This window comes from Atractosteus spatula, chromosome 14, assembly GCF_055471065.1.
Source record: "Atractosteus spatula isolate fAtrSpa1 chromosome 14, fAtrSpa1.hap1, whole genome shotgun sequence".
In the NCBI taxonomy this organism is placed as follows: domain Eukaryota; kingdom Metazoa; phylum Chordata; class Actinopteri; order Semionotiformes; family Lepisosteidae; genus Atractosteus; species Atractosteus spatula.
Window position 1 is genome coordinate 11,080,397 of NC_142719.1, and position 20,508 is coordinate 11,100,904.

Sequence of the window (20,508 nt, forward strand, 5' to 3'; positions counted from 1 at the left end):
CTCCCCCCTCTCTAGTACGCTGTTGATTTCTTCCAAGTGCTCACAAATTTTGAGCGGTGCACCAAGTGACCAAGGAGCCCGTCTTCAGCAGCCTCGCGCACAGATCATCTGCTCAGCACGCAGCCCACGAGATCATAACGCTGCTCTGCTGCTGTCTCCCCAGTTCCCTCGATTCCCCACAGGCAAAGCACAAATGAGCATGAGAATATAGACAAAATTGTTGTTAAGCTCTGAACATCTCTTTTCAGGACTATATTCCAGGTTTGGGGACGTATCCCAACATCCTTTAATCTTCCAGAAACATGGCTCTTACTCCTCATAAACAAGCTGTTCCAGTAAGGTCCCGACTTGCACTGTACAGAAAGCCCAAGCAAAACAGAAGAAATGTGGCTTCTCATTGATGACCAGGGCTAGGGTTTGAGCTGGGGATCCCCCCTTCAACAAACAACAGCTTCCTTGCTTCTTTGTCGCCAGTCTTATCCTTCTGATTGACCGTCTGCATTTGAAAGCATTCCCTTTTTAGCATTGCCACATGTGAATCTCAAACATTAGCTTATGTCTGGCACCGGAAGAATTAATTATGCATACTGTAGGATGAGCAAAGACAAAACAGAAGACCCAGCACAATACACAAGCCCAAACTCTACCCTGTACGTCTGTGTTAGTGTATGCTCCATTTTGAGCATAGTATTTTATGTCAGTTGAAATCATCTCTGTGACAGTGATGATCAAGTTAATATGACAGCTTTGTGCCACTTTTTAATCCCTTGAATGAGGGCAGAGCACATCCACTGCTCTATTAGGATAAATGTTTGCTCCTCCGAGCATTACTCAGAAAACTGAACTCCTCACTAGCATAAACATGAACTTCAACTCCCTGATTCAGCTGAGTTAAGATGCAAGAATTATTGTTGGGGATATTTAACTAATTACGTATACTGTATGTCTCTCGTTTCTTTCTTTTGGCGTTTGGCATGTGCGCAGGAAAAATGAATTATGCACACTGTAGGCTACACAAAGACAGAAACGAGGCCTGGCAGACTTAAGCAAGAGTACAATACTCCACACAGTGTGCGCTGGCGTACGTGATGAGAAGTGGTTTAATGAGAGGGTTTTTTTTTGCTTTGAAAGTTTTCATTTTCATTCCGCGCTGAAATCTAGTTGGCCTGTTACAGTACTCGGCTGTGGTGCCTGCTCCTTGCCAGGAAGCGAGTTGCAAATGTCAACTGCCTTGTCTCTCCTGGACCAGAAATCAACCAAGCTGCACGGATGCAACTTCACAAGACGCCTGCGCACTTCGGGGCAGTTTCCGATGCCAGGGTCCAGTCAGGAGAAGGGTCCTGACTGGTCAGCCGGTATATCACACTGCAGCTCACAACCGGCAGCCCCCTGAAGCTGAGCAGCTGTGAGCCTGGTCAGTACCTGAACGGGAGACCTCCTGGGAAAAACTAAGGCTGCTAACCACTGCGCCACCATGCTGCCATTAACCTTTTACGTTTAAGACAACATGTACTCAACACGTAGCCCTTCCAATCCACCCCAGCGTAGCACTATACCACAACCAGCAACTTAATAATCACCCTGATCCTCCTAATCGCTGAAGGAACAAGGAGCTGTTTGTTACCAGTGTAACAACCATGTACAGTACCAGTTTGTTACATGTTTGTTACATGTTTCCAGTGTGAGTGGCTTCAGATATTCTAGACTAGACACTGTGCAGCTTTGTTCTAGAGCAGGATTTCTACCTGTGAAACCCTCAATTTTCACATTTTCAAATCTGAAACTACTGAACTGTGATTAACTGATAAAACACTACTAACTGGCTTGTGGCACTCTAGGATCAGGGCCATCTTTAATCATCAACAGTTTATGGACTTTAGTGGCACAAACGGCTGATTTAGTTCTAAAGCCTTAAGAGCAACAGTCGAGCTCTTCATCAAGATGCAGAGCTGTTTACACCATTCTGAGGCTAGAGGTGGGTCCCGTGTTCTACAGCAATCATTGCCTTTTAGACAGAAACTAAGTTTAACTGGAAATGACTTTTAATAAAATAAAAAAAAACACAGCTCAAGTTCATATCACACAGCTCGTTAAGCACCTCTATGGGATATTCCAGATAACCATATCTCCCTTTTCATGTGAAAAATACCCTCTACGAAAAAAAAGGGTTGCAGGACACGCATTTTTTTTAAAATCTTTTCTCCTATCCTTCCAGGAACAAAATTCCCTTACTAGGAAAACATGTGCAGATGTATCCTTTCTCCTAGAGGATTTGTCTTCTTTTACGCGGGATGAGTGTGTTTATCCTGGCCTTCTGGTTAACGTTACGGATGAGCTCTGGACTTCACAGGTCTGCACGTTCTGTTTAACTTTCCTGTCTGGCCCTCAGTTTGGACTTGCCTCTGCCTCAGGCCTGTGTTAACTCTCAGGCTGCTGTTTCACCCTCAGCACTTCTTCAGAAATACCAGGAACTTGTTCATGGAAAAGAATACAAGTGTCCTACTCTCACAAAACCAGAATCTCCGAGGTTAATTCTTAAGCGTACTTTTCTAGTTCTGGAAAATTGGTTCTTCTAACTATTTAGACTTAACACAGCTGTGACGGTGAAATTAATCACATTTCAAAAAGACTATTGCGGCACTGGAATCAGTTCAAAGACTTCAAAGGAAGGTCTTACACAGACGGGTTAATAGAACAGAATATCTTTAGTCTTGGAAAAATGGATGAATCAAGTCCCTTGCAGTAAGAATTCATAATCCTCAAAATATACTGAGGAAGCAAGCGCAGTCGTCTGCAAGGCCAACAGTTAAAGACAAGCCAGAAGACATGTGAAAACTAAGGAGAAGTGCATTTAAGAGCGAGAACAGGGAACACTTCTTTATACACAGTGTTGTGGGAGTGTGGAACAAGTGACCCATCCATACTGTTGAAACCGATACCCAGGATTCTGTGAGGGATCCTCGGCTCAGACGGCAGATAGCAACTGAAAGAACTGCAGGTGCCAAGGAGTCTCTCATTTCTTACCTTTCTCTCAAGAAAAGAAATACCAGTTGCATCTATAGGACATCAAAGGGCAAATAAAAAAAAACTCTCGTGCCCTCTCCTGAGTCTTTTAAACAAGCCCTTGAGATCCCTGGTCTCTGGAGCTTACAGAAGGACGATGCTACACTGTGTGCTGCAGGGAGGGATCTCTCAGCACACTGTGGGGTGGGGCTGAGGATTGGGGCTAGACTGAAGGAAAGAACCCACATTATATTTACTCCTGCTGATAGTGAGAACGTGCATCATGATTTATGCACCAAACCTGGCAGGAGCAGAGTGCAACAAAAACCACAATTCATTTGCATGGAGACAACCAGCATTGTCGCACGAAACATGATGCTTTAGCCCCAAAGCCCAGCTTGTTGTGTGCAAACACTCCATATTTTTGGACTTTTGAACAAACAAATTTGAAAGAATCAAAATCATCCTAAAGAGGATTCTTGAAAGGAGTCACTTTGGGGAATATACACAGCACAGACATCAGACTGCAAGACTGGACAGGTACTGTAAGCGTGGGAAATCTTTCAAAATTCTACTGAAGGGCAATATTGAAGCAGCTTAGCTCATTGAAAAATGGTGAGATCTTACACCTCGAGTGGCCTGTTCTTGTGATCAAAACGCTGGTGGAAGAAATGATTCTTCACAATGGCTACACATCCTGAATGCCCAAACTTTACAAAGAGGTTAAGTGAAAAGCACAGGAGAGCCAAAACAAGCAAAGAGCTTGTCCTTCAGGTACCATTCAGGGAGAAATGACTGCTGCCTTCCAAACCAATGTCCCCAGACTGAGGATACCATGCTGTAGGAGACACTGTCTTTAGGATGAGACATACAGTATAACTGAAGTCCTGACTACATGTTGGATCACACAGCAATAGGATTCTCTCTTACAATACAGTAAGAGCAGGGGTGTTAACCCTGGGGTCCTGGATAAATTCCATTGTGGGCCTGTACAGGCAGGCCTCCCTAATGCTCCCCCTTAAATTAACTGCTGTGCAGGGGGGCTACTGTGCAGAATGACTGCTGCTCGACATCTAGGTGGGGCTGCACTTCAATGGTGGACAAAGTGGGCCCAATTCCTGTAAGAAAAACACTTTGGGATCCTGTAGGATAAAAGGCTCTATACAGTATATGCTGAATCAATTTTAGCAGAGAGTGAACCTCACAGTCTTTTCTGTCAGTGGTTTTTTTTTCCTCTCCCGAGGAAAATAACTAAAATAAAACCTGCCATATCTGTAAACGTTTTCAGTAAATCGCCAGACCGCTTGGTTCACTGAGCTGCAATCCGTGACATGCCCAGTTTTAAACACAACAGTGCCCGAGGCAAAGGAGCCTTTTTTAAAAAGGAGGCTGTTAAAATATTTCTAGCGCCAGTATGAGCTGCACAAAATCACGCTCACGGAACCATTTAGCTCCTGCGTCAAGAGCAGCAATTTGGCCTTTAGGTCCTTGAAGTTGGGGAACTTCATGTTGTGAAACTGAGGCACAGTTTGCATTTGTCTTGAATTTGACTGTAACATCAGAAGGTTGGAAAGGTCCCACACAGGTGGAGGCCATTCAGCCCCACAATTTAATTTCTAGCCCTCTAGAGTCCCATAGCCACTAAAGGCTGGAATGAGGACACACCCCATCAATTATGAAACTGTCTTGAACCTCTCCCAGCAGAAAGGGAGACCTTGGAACAGCCAATCAAACTTAACCTGCCTGTCTCTGGGAGGAATCTGGAGTTCCTGGAGTAACCCCACATGATCACAGGGAGTGCCACGTCACCCCTCTCCTGTACCATACATTTAAACAGCAGATTCAGATGAAAGAATGGAACACAGCAGCCAGTAACTAAAAACTGCACCCCCAGTATGACACTGACAAGCAAGTTATTTCATTTTTTCTAAAACTGTACCTTTTTCAGGTACAGTGCAGCACACATTTTCTGTCACACCAAGGACAAACATTAACTGAACTACAGTAAAAAGCCGTTTTTGAAGGACAATCTTTCATACCATATATGATTACACAGGATAAAAGCATGGGAGGTTCCTTTGCCTTAACTGTTAACTGTTGGTACAGCCTATTGAAAGTGTATTTGCAATAACCTCAGCAGGAGCTCTTTTTAATAAAGAGGTAATGGCATGTTATATGATTAACATTTTTGAATTTCTTCCAGTTCATAGGAATTAATCAATATTATCTGATGCCTTGACAGCTCAGAGGGTGTTGCTAGATTTGCATGGTAATACCATTAAAGATGAACGCACAGGTGCAATTTCTTTCCTATTCTGTTTTCCAATTTTCCAGCATGCAAACCAAATCACCGAGCATTATTCAAAGCCAGTTGGATTTCTTGAAGCTGCCTGGCCTTTTTGCAGTGCAAGGAGAGAAGAAATTGCTCCTGAACAGGTCTGATTGGCAGAAGTGTTTGAATATGCGCACACGTGTGTACGAGAGAGCACGCGATGGGTTTTAGTAATGGTGAATGACGTCTCTCTGTATTCGGCCCGTTTACCCAGATCACATTTTCCAGTGTCGCCCTATGAAAAGGGTGATGACAACCATGAAGGATACTGAGAACGTTTCTCAGTTTCCACAAGACTAAGGACCCATCCCTCAAACAATATTTTTTTTCAAAGCCATGTAGTAGCTGTGTTCTAGATAGATGACTGTAGACCTTTGTTTTTTCTCACTAATCCATATTTATCATTCCACAACATATTTATTGTTCCTGTTGTCTACATTGTGTGGTGTTGTCTGTTGTATGTGTATGTTCTGAGAAATTAGCTCGATTAAGAATTCCAATTTTTGAGTACTAATGGCAATAAACTACCCTACTACTGAAGTTTCAAGCTACCTAGCTATCAGAGCCATCATCACCCAGTGAAGTTTTTTCTACTCACTTTACGACTGCAAGGGTTTTATTTGCAAATGAAACACTCTTCTATCTAAAGTGTCAAAACTCTTTCTTAAGCTTTTCCATGTGAAGCGGTAACTACATATTCTCAGGTTTGATTTTTAACAGTAAGGCTTGTCATCTTACAGTATGTCTTTCATTATTCTCAAATTACTATGTCAATTCATGCCAGCTGACTTTATTATAGGGGTGAGGGTTAATAAATGAAAGGTCAAATTTCCAAGAGACAATTGCTCCCACAGGAATTCCTGAAGGTGTCCTAGAAAATAAGCATGGTCCTCTCTATTGGATTTAGGCTCAGTGTTAATTTTCCATCTAACCTCTGACTCTTAAGTGGGTTAAAAGCAGTAAAAGTACGCTCCAGCGAGGTTGATTAAGATAAATCTCAAGATGGAATATTTTTTCTTTTATGTCTAATACTCTTGTTCTCTTTGTGCTCTATACTATAATAAGCCTATTCGTAGTAGTCAAATGTTTTTTTTAATGCTCAAGTCCTGCTACACTTTAACCATGTAACCACACAGAAGAGTGTTGTTAGTGGCATAATTAATGATTCAGTTCCTCCGATGGTGTCATTTTAGTTATTTTGTGAGCTAGTATGTAACAGTAGCGAGACGGCCTCTTGAAAAATCGCCCAAACTTATTTTTTTTTAAAAAAGAAGTGCTTTCTGCGTGGACTTTGTATGCATTAACTGAGCTTGTGTGGGTTTCTTCCTACAGTCCAAAGACATGCTGGTAGGTTAACTGGCTTGTGTGTGTGGGACTTGCGTCCTTTTCTGTATCGGCTTCAACAACATGACTGGGGAGACTCCCTTTCACTTTTACACAGGACCTTGGCCTCTTAGGTGTTAATCTCTAGTCTGCTTCTACAGCTTCGCTGAACAAATAGTCAGCAGGTGACAGGAATTCAACATTGGTTTATTCTTTCCATTGAGTGTGTTTAAAAAAAAAGTCACCCAACATCCCTAACACACATCCAACATCAACACTGCCACTAGGATTCCAAGCACTCAAACCCCAGTCCTTCTCCACACGGACAGTTTCCAGACAACTCCTCCAATGCTGTCCAGTAACGAGCACGGGCAACTGAATTCTATCCACGAGGCAGCATGGCTCAAGCATTCCAGCTTCCCGAGGCCCTGTGACAAGTGCGAAACGGAAAGTGGGCCATCGGAGAGGCGGAACATGCGAGCACGCCGGGCTCCCAGCCACCTGCTGTCAGGCCCTCCCGTGGGGAGACGCCGGGACAGAGGTCAGCGCTCAGCTGTCGCAGGCTGAGGGTGCGATATAAAGACACACGATGGCAGAAAAGCTGGGCGATCGGCCTGCCTGCTGGGGAGAACGAGACAGGACACCCTCTCCCCCTGCCTTGTGTACACGTGTTGCTCTTGAGGTGCCACAGCGACAGGGCTGGAATTTAGCAACAAACTCCACCTTAGGGTCAAGGCAATGACTGAGAGCAGCACACTGCAGCTGTATCCACTCCACAAGCCAGCACAGCGCTACAAACACCGGGGCGTATGAAGCAAGCAACAGAGCAGTAAGCAAATATTCCGGTGAACGCCTAAGTGTGGAGGGCGCTGGGAAACAGCAGCTAACAGAGTGGGGAGCTGCCTTTCTGGGCGTGCTTGTGGGGAAGAGAACAGCCACAGGTGTGGAGAGTGAGTTTCCACTTTTAAAATCCACCCGAAGCAAAACATCTCTCAAGAGGCCTACTCAGCACACAACTCCTCCAGCCTGCTCCACTACAGGACCCGCTCATGAGTTACTGCTCCGATGCCCCCCTAGTTATCAACTGAAGGATTAAGGAACTGGTGGTAGCAAAACTCTATACAAATAACAAAATCAACGAGACGCGCACACTCTCTACTCCAAAACAGTTCATTATCACTTGTCAATGTTTCGGCATCCACAAAACAACCTTCACCATGACAAACTGCTAGCAAAGAGTTCCCCTAATCACAGGCATGTGAAAGCAAGTCCCCCCTTTTCTTTAAAAAGACTGTCATGGAATAAACATCCATCTGATACTCACACATTAAATAGAAATTAATGCATGTTCAAAAATATAACTGTATTGATTTACTATATAGAAAATAAACTCATTATATTCAAATATCCTCTGTTCAGTAGCAAAGCTGCAATGTAGCCTTTTCTTAAACAGTTCTTAAACTTAATTTTTCTTGTCTGATGAGGATAAAATTAATCATTGCTGTTTAAACTACTACATCTTACTCTACCTTATGTTGCAAATGATCCTTTATAAATGAATTGCATTGGTTTTTTTTTCCTCACCAATGTCCGAAAGCACTCTGTCCTGACACTAACACAGTGTAATAAGAGCTGCTCTGCACCTTGGAGCAGCTGAGCAAAGGCCTTCAATGAGCAGAGCAATCCTTGGCCTCCATGATCCCAGAGAATTCTGGGTTTCCTGCCAGCAGGGCTCTGTTACTCAGCTGGTGGTTTAAATGAAACTGATCACTTGCTTAATCTCAGATCAGGAGCTTTTTCACTAGAAAAAAGTAAGTCCAATTTACTAATAAAATGTTTCACTTTATATCTAGTTCAGGTGGGTGGCTGCGTCAGCATGCGCAGGCTGCAAAGGAACAAGTAAGAGATTTATTCCATGCTGAAAAAAAGAAGAAAGAAAACACAACGTTTCGGCCGTGGAGCCTTCTTCAGGTGTGAGCGGGCGTGGAGAAGGCTCCACGGCTGAAACGTTGTGTTTTCTTTCTTACCAAATTACCAAATGTAAACGGTAATCTGTCCAAAGGGTGGAAATTTCTTACCAAATTGACATACTGTATCTACAGGTGGGTACAAAGAATACTCATAATGCTGGAGTTGATTTTGCCCCAAATAAAAAAAATATTGAAGTTTTCATTTAACAGCAGCAATCTGTACCTCTTTCTACAGACACGGCCTTGCAGTAATTGATTTATTGCACTGTGTTGCAAACAGAGCAGGTTTTTCAGTGAAGCACAATGGAGTCAGAAGATGTAATTGCAATTAAGAGTCAATCGCTTCAGTTCACATGGTTGAATGTCTCTGCGGTAACTCTCTCAGAAGTGGAACAATACCTGCCAGACAATTCAGATCCAAAAGCAATAAAATGATCTATGCACAAAGATTCAGTTTCACAAAAAGCTTCATTTTAGCTAAAACACTTTTGAAAACAAATGATCCCCTGAATTGAAATACCCTTCAGTGTGTCGTTTTTTTTTTTTTGCATTTTATCCACTTACATTTGCATTTCCACACCAGCTAATATGCATTCCTGTGTTCTGGGATGTGCTCTGGTCTGGAATCAGTGCCAAGGGAAAGTAATACAACAACTGTGCTGGACCACCTCTGCCACACAGCAGGCTTTTTTCTTGCCCAGCATGGCAGAGCACTCCAGCAATGCCAAATCCTTACCCACATAGCTGAGGAAGCATCACAGAACCTTAGTGCATTGGCAAGGGCTTTCTTTATACAAAGTAGTTAATCCATCTATCCATTTGCTAACTCCTTTATCCAATTCAGGGTCACAGAGGAGCCAGAGCTTATCCCAGCAAGCAATGGGCGCAAGGCAGGATATACCCTGAACAGGATGCCAGTCCAACAGAGGCCACGCACACACTCCCTCCTGAAGCTAATGTTCCCAGAAGCCAATTAACCTACCAGCAGGTCTTTGGACTGTGGGAGGAAACCAGAGCACCCGGAGGAATTTCACACTAACACAGGGACACCATACTGTAAAACTCCACCGTGAACACCCCAGAAAGTGAACCCAGGGCCCCAGCTCTGCTAATAGCTGCACCACAGTGCTGCCACAAAGTTAATAACTCCGAGAATTATAACAAAGGCACTTTGCACTCTAAAATGACTGCAGACATAATGCAGCTGGGTGGAGGGGGCTTCAACCCTCTCTCCTCTGAGGTGCACAGTCACTGTACACCAGAAGCTCAATGACACAGCACAAAAGGTAGATGACACTGAGATGTCCCAGCCAATTCTTTTAACACAGGGGCACAGAAAATGCTTAAAAAAGGAATTCTACCAGAACAGAGGAGCTCTGCACTTTTCCAGTTATCTAATTTAATTACCAGAAGCAAGATTATTTTCAAACAAGAGCCTTGCTTAAGGTCAACTCATCCAAAGGTTGGCTCCAGCTTTAACGTTGTCCCCTACTTGGCAAATAGTATGGAATTTCTGCACCAGGAGGAAAGGTGTGACCTACTGTACCCATCCAGCAATGTGCCCCACTAAATACACCTTCATCATCACTAGTGAAACCTTTCAGAACTGAATTGTCAACCTGGGCGTCTTTCCCACGATCAGTATAGTGTAAAATCTAACAGCCTCGTTGAGGGATCTGTGTGCTTTGACAAAAATTACAGGGGGTGTGCAGCCTACAGCACCGACACAACTTTTTCTCAAACACAACCTCCTTCACATTATTTGTTGCAATCACAGTTGTGGACTTCAGGGTAATTAAAATCGGGGCTCCTTATTAGTGATGATCGCCCTCCGTCACGATCCTGTCCGCCTCCACTTACTATAAAAGGCTGAGAGCCCCCGTCGATCAGGCCGTACAAAGAAAGCTGGAGCACATGCAATAAACACACTGGGGAAAAACACTCAGAAATAGGCTCCTGCTCTACCCCGCGTCTGGTTAAAGGATAATTCTGTGCAGTCCCAAAAGCTCTGTTTGGAAAGCACAGCAGCCACACTGACTGCCAGCACTAATACTGGAGCATTTTCATTGCATTCCCAAGCATTTTCAGGAAGAAAGCAGCAATCTGGCCCGTCAAACGTATCATCGATTAGACACACTGTCGAGGCTGCCAAGAACACTGACTGGAGGAGAAGTGAATTGAGAGATTAGCGAGTTTACTTGTAACTAGGGGCCGTGAATCAAACCGATTCACAAATATAAGGATGACACCGTCAATCAGATTACGCGGTTGACTTCACCACCCCTTTAAAAGGAATAACCACACCCAGTACAGCGGACGGTTCTGTACACAATATGTAGGTAGGAACCCAGCTCTCAGGACCAACAGAATTCAGTCAAATCGTCCCTAGTCCATATTCGATTTAACGCTATACTTCAGTACCGTCATTCCTACAGCACCTCGCTGTTCTAGACACCTGTAGATTCGACACATCTGGACTTTCGGCTGCAGAAGAGCGCACCAGCTCTGCTACTTACAACCGACAACCCCAAGTTGCGCTATCAACGGTTCGAGCTTCAGTGGAAAAAAAAACAAAACAGAACTTGTTTAATGCTAAAGGTTATATTAGAAAAAAATAAAATGCAATCTCGAACCACGCGTGTGGTGAGCCTGGGATGGTAGCGGCAAGTACTACTATCTGGATGAATCTATTCGCAGGTACGCTTTTTTGCAGCAAGCGGATTTCAAATGTATTCACACACTGGACAAAGTAAAACTTTTCACAAAACTTTAATATACATAGTTGGGACTCGGTGTTAACTGTGGCAAAATCACATACTCCTCAAACTTTCTGCGCTCAAATGTTTACATCTTCTCCTAAATTCATTAAAACTTGTTAATGCCTAATATTTTTTATTTCCCCACTAAATCTATTGTCTTTATCGCAGTGCTACAGGAAACGCTCTGCTGTTATGCAACCATTACTTCATAACACCTAAATTAAGAACTTATCGAGTTTACTCCTCGAGTGCTGTACTCTCTCACGTCTCTGCGTTTCTGAATCTCTGTGCTCGGCCGACGTCTCTTCCCCACATGTGGCTACCTGGCTTCTGCAGCACTTAATGGGAAAGTGTGTGTGTGTGTGTGGGGGGGGGGGGGGGACACTTGACTCACAACGCCATGCGAACCGGCTCCATTCTTACCTCGGTTTCCAGCTGAACAAGCTCCATCTTGGGCCAGGGGTCTGCAAGTTGTGCGAGTGGCATCCTGAAACCGTATCTTTCCAAACACCCGTAGAAATCGGTACACGAATGAAGCCAGGCTGAGCTATAACTCCGAGGTTTTTTGCAGTCCACGTCTTGCTAGCAGGGAAGCTCGCTCACAGGATCCTACCGTGGGAATTTGTTGGCAAAACCTCCTAGCAGCTCCTCTATAACCCAGTCGTTTACAAACAATAATGATCCCCCTTTAAAAATGACGTCGGCGTCTCCACTTGTCCACTTGTCCTCCTGCGAGCTTCAGACGGATACAGTCTCCCGTGTTAGCCCGAGCAAGCAAGGGGATGATTCTTCGGTGTGACTCGGCGGGCTCTTTCTAGGCAGGTACGTACAGGTTTGAAAGAAAGAAACAATGTAGCCGAAGCTCTCCAAGGTCGATGGCGCTTCACACCTGAGCAGCCCTGCGTCTTTACGCCCCAGGAATCGCTTTCTGGATAATAAATTCGCAAATCGTTTCCCAGAGGTTTGCAATGCGTTGTTCCCAAACAGGCGTTTTACGACAGCTGCATGGAGCTTAACCCAGGTTGTCAGACGCTTTCCGCTGCGAACCGAGAGCGCAGCGCCGTGTATCTCTGACTCCGCAACTGGCAGCCTCCAGCCAGCTTTCACCCTACCCCTTTCACGGTTCGTCCGGGCCGTTTGTCGCCCTCTAGCGGAGACGTGGTGCAAGCGAGGACAGCTATTCCTTACGACTGAATTGATGGGGGGAGATAACAGGGGAATATTAGAGGTTTTTTGCAATGTCGCCAATCCGGAGATGGTAGTCTTTCTTATTTTATTTTTAAATTAAACAAATAAAGACGTTCAAATAACTTTTTTTTTAAAGATAGTGGCCAGTCTTCGGATTAAACGTAATCCCTCCCAAAGAATATTTCAAATGTATCTGTATAAAATCTATTTATTATTCTAATTTCCAAAAATGTTAGTTACAAATATTTACTTAATGTTGCCTTCATCGCGTGTTAAAAATCAATAGCGTGCAACTAAACTGTTACTACCAATTTCTGAAGTGTGGATTTTTTTTAATTTAGTGAAATATTAATCCATATATTGCATTCATTCAGAAATGTAGCTGTTTGGGGGGAAGATTTCAGTATCCCCGGCTTGGACATCAGAACCCAGCTGTGGAAGAGAGTACCGTCTTGTAAAGAAATGAATGAACAGCTCAGAGAAACGGGGGGCAACTCAGTCCGACACCGGTTCGGACCTCTTTTTAATGTTAACGCACTGCTTTTTTTCTGCCTCTATATTAAAAAAAACAATAGGCGATCTATCGCTCACTAGCTTCTCTCACGAACAAACGAATCCTTTGGGGCCCTCTGTTGGCAATCAATCCTCAAAGATTAGACCATTTGAAATTCATACATTCATAAAGGGGGCTCTTCAATAACATTCCTGCTTTCGCTTCCAATGTAATACGTTCATGTGATTCGATTGGTGAAGCACGTCTCCACCTTTTCTTCTGAGTGTGAGCTGCTGATGCACCCAGGAAAGTGCTTCACGTCGACACTTTTGGGTTCCCTCATTATACATTGTCCTTAGGAGTGAATAAGAATAAAAACAAATTACCCCTCCTCTACTACTGTAACTACTAATGATAAACTACAGCAGCTACTACTACTAATAGTTTATTATTATTATTTAATAGTAATAATAATAATAATGTATTGCTTAAATACCATTAATGAAATAAAAAAGAATATAAAATCAAAAGTAATCCTTAATAATAAATTAATAAAATTCATATAACTAATATATTAACAATTATTAGTAGTAGTAGTTGTATAAAACTGCTACAACGGAAAATAATAATGAGGGCTTACTCGAGGGTAAGAGTCACATCACTGGTGTCAGTAACGTGCTGTAACAATAGGACCCTAGCCAGCAGTATGATGTACAGCAAGAGAGATCTTGTTAACACCCAGACATTCCCAATGGTGATCCTCGCCATTGGAAATTGCTCACTGAAGCGATGTGCTCTGGTTCTGCAGAAATTCCGGAGCTCGTGCATCCATGACATCACATCTTCGCTAATGTAATAGTGTCGATTCTCGATGCTAGAAGGATGCCGGGGAATAATCTCCAACAGCACGCCTCAGGCTGAGAAAAGACAAAGCTCTATAATAAAAGACACAATGTAGGCACACTAGGCAGACATTAATAAATAGCAGGGCCTTCTGCTATTCTATTAATCATACTTAAAGAAAGAAAGTGGTTTTATTATACACTGCTAACATAAATCTCTCAAGAGAAATAATGAAAATTGAAATATAGCACCCATTCACAAGAAGAGTAAGGAACCCAAGTCAATGGAGAATATAATCAGATTATGCTAGAGGACTGACTGTATGGTAGTAGGATTATAAGGGATAGTTGACATGGATTGCAAGAGGTTTGTCTTGCTAACTAACACTTCAGAGTTGTTTGGAGAAGTAACACCAGCAATGTATGAAAGATGAACAGGTTTTATTCTATATTTAGATTTTCAAAAGCCCTTTTATGAGGTTTCCAATAAAAGGATTAATGCTCAGATCGAACACATTGCTCGTGTTTGGATGGAGAAATGACTACTAAAACAGAGTCCAAAGTTTTCATAAATCAACAAAGTTCTTACGTGAACTAATTGTTATATAGTCAGTAAACTAGTCAAGTTCACAGCTGAAATAAAAAATTGGGAAGATGAGCAAAGATTGTAGAAGTAGCAAAGGAAATGAAAAAATAACTTGTATAAAATCAAACCTGGTTGAACACCTTCTGGTATTTAATATAGACAACTCGGGAGAACTATATGCAATTATATGCAGTTAAAAAATACAAAGAGAAATTTAAAGGGATAGTATGTTCCATGTGTACAATACATTAGTAATGACACATTTAGATTTGTGATCAGTACATCCCTGGTCCCCTGGTCTTAAAGGAATGTTACTGTATACACTAAAAATTAAAAGTTAAAATAACATTTTAACATAATAGAATTTTAGCAACAACATAAGAAAGAATGCAAACAATATCAAACAATATCCAACTTACGAGTTTGATAGCTTAGTACGTTTAAACTAAGATTTCATCCAGCCCTTTCTTTAAAATGCCAAGAGCTTTGATCTTAGCCACCTGCCTGGGAAGCATGTTGTAGATTCCCACAATTCACAATTCACAATTTTTACATTTTGAATAGAGATGACTGCGAAGGGACCTGATTCAAGAATTCCAAAACCCCAATGGACTTGACCACCAGTAACCCACAAATCAGAGCACATGCAAGTGCAATTAAAACGAGGACAGGATGCACCTTTCTGACACAGGTTGTGGGAGTCAGGAACAAGGTATTCTGCAATGGGTTTGAAGCCAATAACCAGGCTTCTTTGACGAAAACTGTATGAGACCCTCAGAATAAATTAACTGTTAACAACAAATAGGACCGATTGGCACAACGGTATTCTCCCATCTGTGACATTATTTTATTAAGTATATTTCTCGAGTCTTGAGAGCTGAGTGCAAACTGGTCTGAGCTGAAATTGCACAGAAGAAAAAATTGAAATAATGAATCGCAGTAAGACCTAACTGATCTTCTGTCCCTTCATTTCAGGATCTCAGTGGAGCCAGAGCTTATCCTGGCAAGCAATAGGCACAAGATGGGGTACACCCTGGACAGGATGCCAGTCCATCGCAGGCAACACACAGATACAGATACACACACATTCACTCCAGGGCCAATTTTCCCAGAAGTCAGTTAACTAACAGTATGTCTTTGGACTGTGGGAGGAAACCGGAGCATCCAGAGGAAAGCCACACAAACACAGGGAGAACATACAAACTCCACACAGACAGCACCCCAGGAATTGAACCCAGGGCCCTGGCACTATAAGGCAACAATGCTTAACACTGTGCCACCAATGCTACACCAAACTAATATTTTTGTGTTTCAAAAATACATTGAAATCCAGTACAGAATTTCAGTGATGTTGAGAGATTATTCCATCATTACTGAAAGCCTCAAGGAATCTCAAGATCTTCATTCACATGAGGGTTATGACTCAGCCAGATCAGAATTCCCAGTGCTGGTTATATGCCACGAGCTAGAATAAATGTGTACTGCAGGCTCCTCACTTCAGACTAGAAATGATTTGAGTTATATCGAATGCTATTTGTTATGGAAACACTATTGAATGCCACTGGGCTAAGACTCTCTGTCAGGTTTCTGCAGTTACTTTTTCAAATGGTATTAACTGGAATAAATTAGAATTTTTTTGTGTGTTGACTGGAAGAAGTGAGGCTGCCGCTTTGCATGTCAAAACTGAAAATATACACTCACAGGCATGGTAATGGTCCAACTGCACTGAGCCCCTTTCAGGATAAATGTAGGAAACAGACCAATACAGAAAGCTGGTTAGTTAGGGTTAAAATGCTGTGGAAGATTTCAAGTCATTTGTGTGATAACAGGGAGGAAATTATCATTGAAAAAAAAAATAATAATAGCAAAGCTACTGTATAAGTAGTCATTAATCAGCTCTTTCTAAAGGCCTTAAACAATCTGTGATTAATGAGAGGTGATGTGTTACCTTAGGTAATTATTTGAAGCCTAAAATATATGACCATTCAACCAATGAGGGCCAGAGTTCTATGAACAAATTGCTTGCTCCATTGATCATTATGGGTGTTCCTGATCTTTAGAAGCAGGTACCCTTTAAGACAAACTGCACTGGGGCTCGTCTGCATCAGAGCGATCAAATGTTTTCAGACAATTGCACAAAAAAAGGGAAACACAACGCAGGGTTTTGAACTCCTTCTCGTTCTTGCTTTTGCTTTAGATGAGCTGTAACCTGGCAATCAAAATGAAAGAGCAGCTGCAGCCGGATGGGCAAAAGCTCTGCACTTCACAGTTTTGCACTGGCAGGAACGAAACATTCTCAGAACCTCTGATGGCTGGGAGTCCGAAACCGTTTTGAAAGGCTTTGTGCTGAGGCCGAGCTTGTCTCGACGGGAGGAGGAATGTGTGGAATTTCAGCGCGATTCCCAACGTGCCAGGCAACACCTGGCAGGGTCAGACAGCTGAGACCACAGGGGAGGTAAATGTTGGTACCGGGGGAGGCAGACAAAGCTCTCTTGATAGATATGTCATTTTACCAGAAACAAAAAGAAGCAATGAGAGAAAACGAGTAACACATAACAGCCCTTGTATTAATATTTATAGCTATGGTAGTTACAATAATGGTAGTTATTCAAGGGCATATACAACAAATATGTAAACAAGTTTACAAGAAAAATGAATGGCATGATAATAAGGCTGATGGAGCAGCATGTGGAACAGTGGATAGCACTGCTGCCTCACACTGCCGGGGCTCTGGGTTCAATTCCAGGACCTGGGGTGCTATCTATGTAGCGTTTTACACTCTCCTCTTGTTCACGTGGATTTCCTCTGGGTGCTCTGGTTCCCTCCCAACAGTCCAAAGACATACGGGTAGGTTAATGAGCTCGAGGTGTGACTGTGATCTTGTCTGTGTGTGTCCTGCAATAGACTAGCATCCCGTCCAGTCCTGATGCTATCCGGGACAAGTTCCGACTTCTCAGCGCCCCTTAATTGGATACAGCCCTTAGAAAATGGTTGGATTAATAATAAGTCTGACAGGAACGTGAAGAGCAGTGCAGGAGCTGTGCTGGATGAAACAAAAAAACAGTGTAATGGTATGTCATCTCAGCTCACAGTGATTAAGACCATGAAGCAAATCACATTGCCGGTTTAAAAGTTAAGCACATTGGTGCAATGCAGTGTTAAGAGTGACCAAAGAACTGAATCGAGAGCTGAGAGATCACAGGTGCTGTCTAAGCAGGTGGGTCTTGAGCAGTAGCTGAAAGGACAGAGCACTTCTGATTACTGAGGAACAAGGGTGGAGAATGAAGGGCTGTGGCAGTGGGAGAATGCAGAGGGGCCAACGGAAGTCTGGAGGAAGAGGGGGAGCGGAGAGGGGGTGTAGGGAGAGATAGGAGCCTGAAGATAGGCAGGAGGAGACTGGGTGTGACAGTGAAAGGGGGTGCTGAATTGGATGCATGCAACCATACAGTAGGAAGACAGTGGAGTAACTAGTGTAACACAGCAGTGTGTGAAAAATTAGGAAAAGACAAGGAGATCTGCAGGTTTCTGGACGTGTTGGAGTGGGCAGATGGGCTCAAGAGTGAAGAAACAGGAGAATACCCGGGCCTGGACTAGGAGCTGAGTAGAAAAGTTGCTAAGGAAGGGGCGGCTTTTGTGAATTCAAGAAGAACTGGCACAAGAGTTCCATAGAGGAGACTGTGAGACAGGCAGAGATAAGTCAGGAGACACGAGTATCAGAGGAAAAAGAGAAGGAAATCTGAGCAGCATCAGTGTATGAAAATCCATGGAGAGACAGCTGCAGAGACATCAAGAAGCGCTGAGATAGAGGGCAGGGAGACAGCTTGAGTGGAGAGAAGAGAATTGATAACAGAGAGGAAAACAAACCTAGCTGAACCTGCGGAATGAAAGCCAGACTGAAGTCTGGGAGTGAGGGCTGCACGAGGGAAGTGCCGAGCTGGCAGTGCACGGCCCACCAGACGATTTTAGAGAGAAAGGGAAGGAGGAAGACAGGATGAAAGTTTTGATGGGATGAGGGATCAAGGGTATTTTTTTTAGGAGGCGTGCAATGCCTGGCTTTTTAGAAACAGAGGGAAAACAGCCTTGAGAAGAGATCCTGGAGGGTTAGGAGTCAGAGAGGAGTGTGAAGGAGGAAAAGCAGAGAGAATGGAGGGAAGAGGAGGGGGTGGAGAATGGGAAGGCTGAGTTTGGTGGGTGAGGGAGGGGGGTAAACATATTTCTGTTGTGAGACATATTGTAATGAATATATGCATTTATCAATCACAGAGTCATAAATCAATTCGGTAATTAAAGCACAGATTCAGTGGAAAACATCTGAGCAAGCATTTGAGGCAATATTTGTAAAGAAAGACAGCATGAAAAAAATGAAATGTCTAGAGTATCTCTCTCTTCAGCTTGGAAAGGGTTCATGTTAATTCTAATGACTGACCCCTTGTTAATTATACTGGATTACACAATGATAAGCTTATGGTTAATAAACTACTCAGATGACAGTGAGACCTATAATTTTCAATATTATAATTTATTTGCATAGCACATGGCCTTTTCCAAAGAGATTTGAGTGTTTTAAGCCTCATGACATTGTTCTGAAAACAGACCGACAGGAAAACAAAGCCAACACTAGGTGGAGCTCCATCTCAGCAGGGTTTCCTTCATGATAACCTTGTAAGAATCTCAGTCCTTAGCTGCCCTGTAGACTAGGCAATCCATGAGCACAGGTTGTGATACTGCACATGAGTGACAGCAGTATTACAACCAGGCTCTCCCCTCTGGACCGGTGTTGTCAAAAGCCATGCCCCAGGTATGCTGGCTGTTGACACTGAGCTGCGTGTGTCAACTTTGTGGTCCTGCCTGAATTCCACTCTGAGTTTACACAATCTGGCAGACCTGAAAGGTGTCCTTCTAATTTAGTAGGTCAAGAAGACTTCCCCACCTATTGTACTGGAACATAATGGATGCTGTGCACCCAGGTGAGAGTTGCTCCTTATTGGTCGACAATATTTCCCTCCTGTATATAAAGCGACTCGTAATCCCTGGGGATGGAGAATAAATAGAATGAATCATTATCCGGACCAAGGGTGAACTACAGCATGCGCGATGATTTATACTGTCCCATAGGCAGATTAGCTTCACGATCACCCTTCACCACACACAGGCGATAATACAGACGTCGTGTAGCCCACTTTCTCGGTGAGATTAGACAGGAATTGAACCCTGAACTTTAGTGATACCAGATCTATGCTCAACCGAGTTCCCGCAACGAGCTGCGGCAGCCTCAGACCAAAGTAACAATAAATGTGTGTTCTTTGGCGCCTTCGTGGGGAAAATTTGGATGCCAATTGCTTTAAGAGCGTTAAATAAGTATCATTGAAACAGTATACTGTAAGGTTTTTGAGAGGTTTTTGGGCTTGTCGTTTTTTCCGAAAATCAAATAAATCATAACCTTACCTGTTAGTTTTGTTGAATTACAGTACGCCAAGCGCTTGACAATATTACACGGCGAAGCCAACGCTATAATAATAATAATAATAATAATAATAATAATAATAATAATAATAATAATAATAATAATAATAATATAGGGTATTGAATAAAACTTTTATTAACTGATTTGATCTCTTGAAGAGACGAAAGCCTTGTTAGTGGGTTGGGGTTTTTTCCCACAGTCGCGAAACTACAGTATTAGCCCAGTGAATCAGAATATAATTTTCCACGCAAATCAAAACAGCTCGCTCAAGACAGAGGTTTGATCATGTAAATAAAACCCAACCCTTTTTCCCAAGCTTACGCGCGTTCTTTAGCCGGGGGCTAGAAAACAGCCTAGAGAGAGAGAAGAAAGGTGGAAAAGTAACTTTTCAATTCCCTCCCTCAACGCATAACTCAAGGGTTTGGAGAATTGCTCCAGCCTGTAAGGAGACGTGACAGGGCGTAACATACCGCACAATTGGTCAGCCTGTGTGGATTACCTGCTGGTGGGAGTGCCATGGGAAAGGCATTTTCCCTGAGGACTTTCGG

At 43.1% G+C, this 20,508-nt stretch overlaps 1 protein-coding gene across 3 annotated transcripts in view; it reads right to left on the reverse strand.

Annotated features, from left to right (window-relative positions):
- rps6ka1 (ribosomal protein S6 kinase a, polypeptide 1) overlaps window positions 1-12,486 on the reverse strand; it is an 89,650-nt gene extending 77,164 nt beyond the window's left edge. The window contains exon 1 of one of the 3 annotated variants that reach the window (XM_088931847.1): window positions 11,811-12,486. In XM_088931847.1, the coding sequence (XP_088787973.1) occupies window positions 11,811-11,873 (63 nt within the window). In that variant the 5' untranslated portion in view covers window positions 11,874-12,486. The remainder of the gene's footprint in view (window positions 1-11,810) is intronic. The other 2 variants (XM_088931846.1, XM_088931844.1) reach the window with 2 other exon arrangements.
- Between the last annotated feature and the right edge of the window lie 8,022 nt (window positions 12,487-20,508).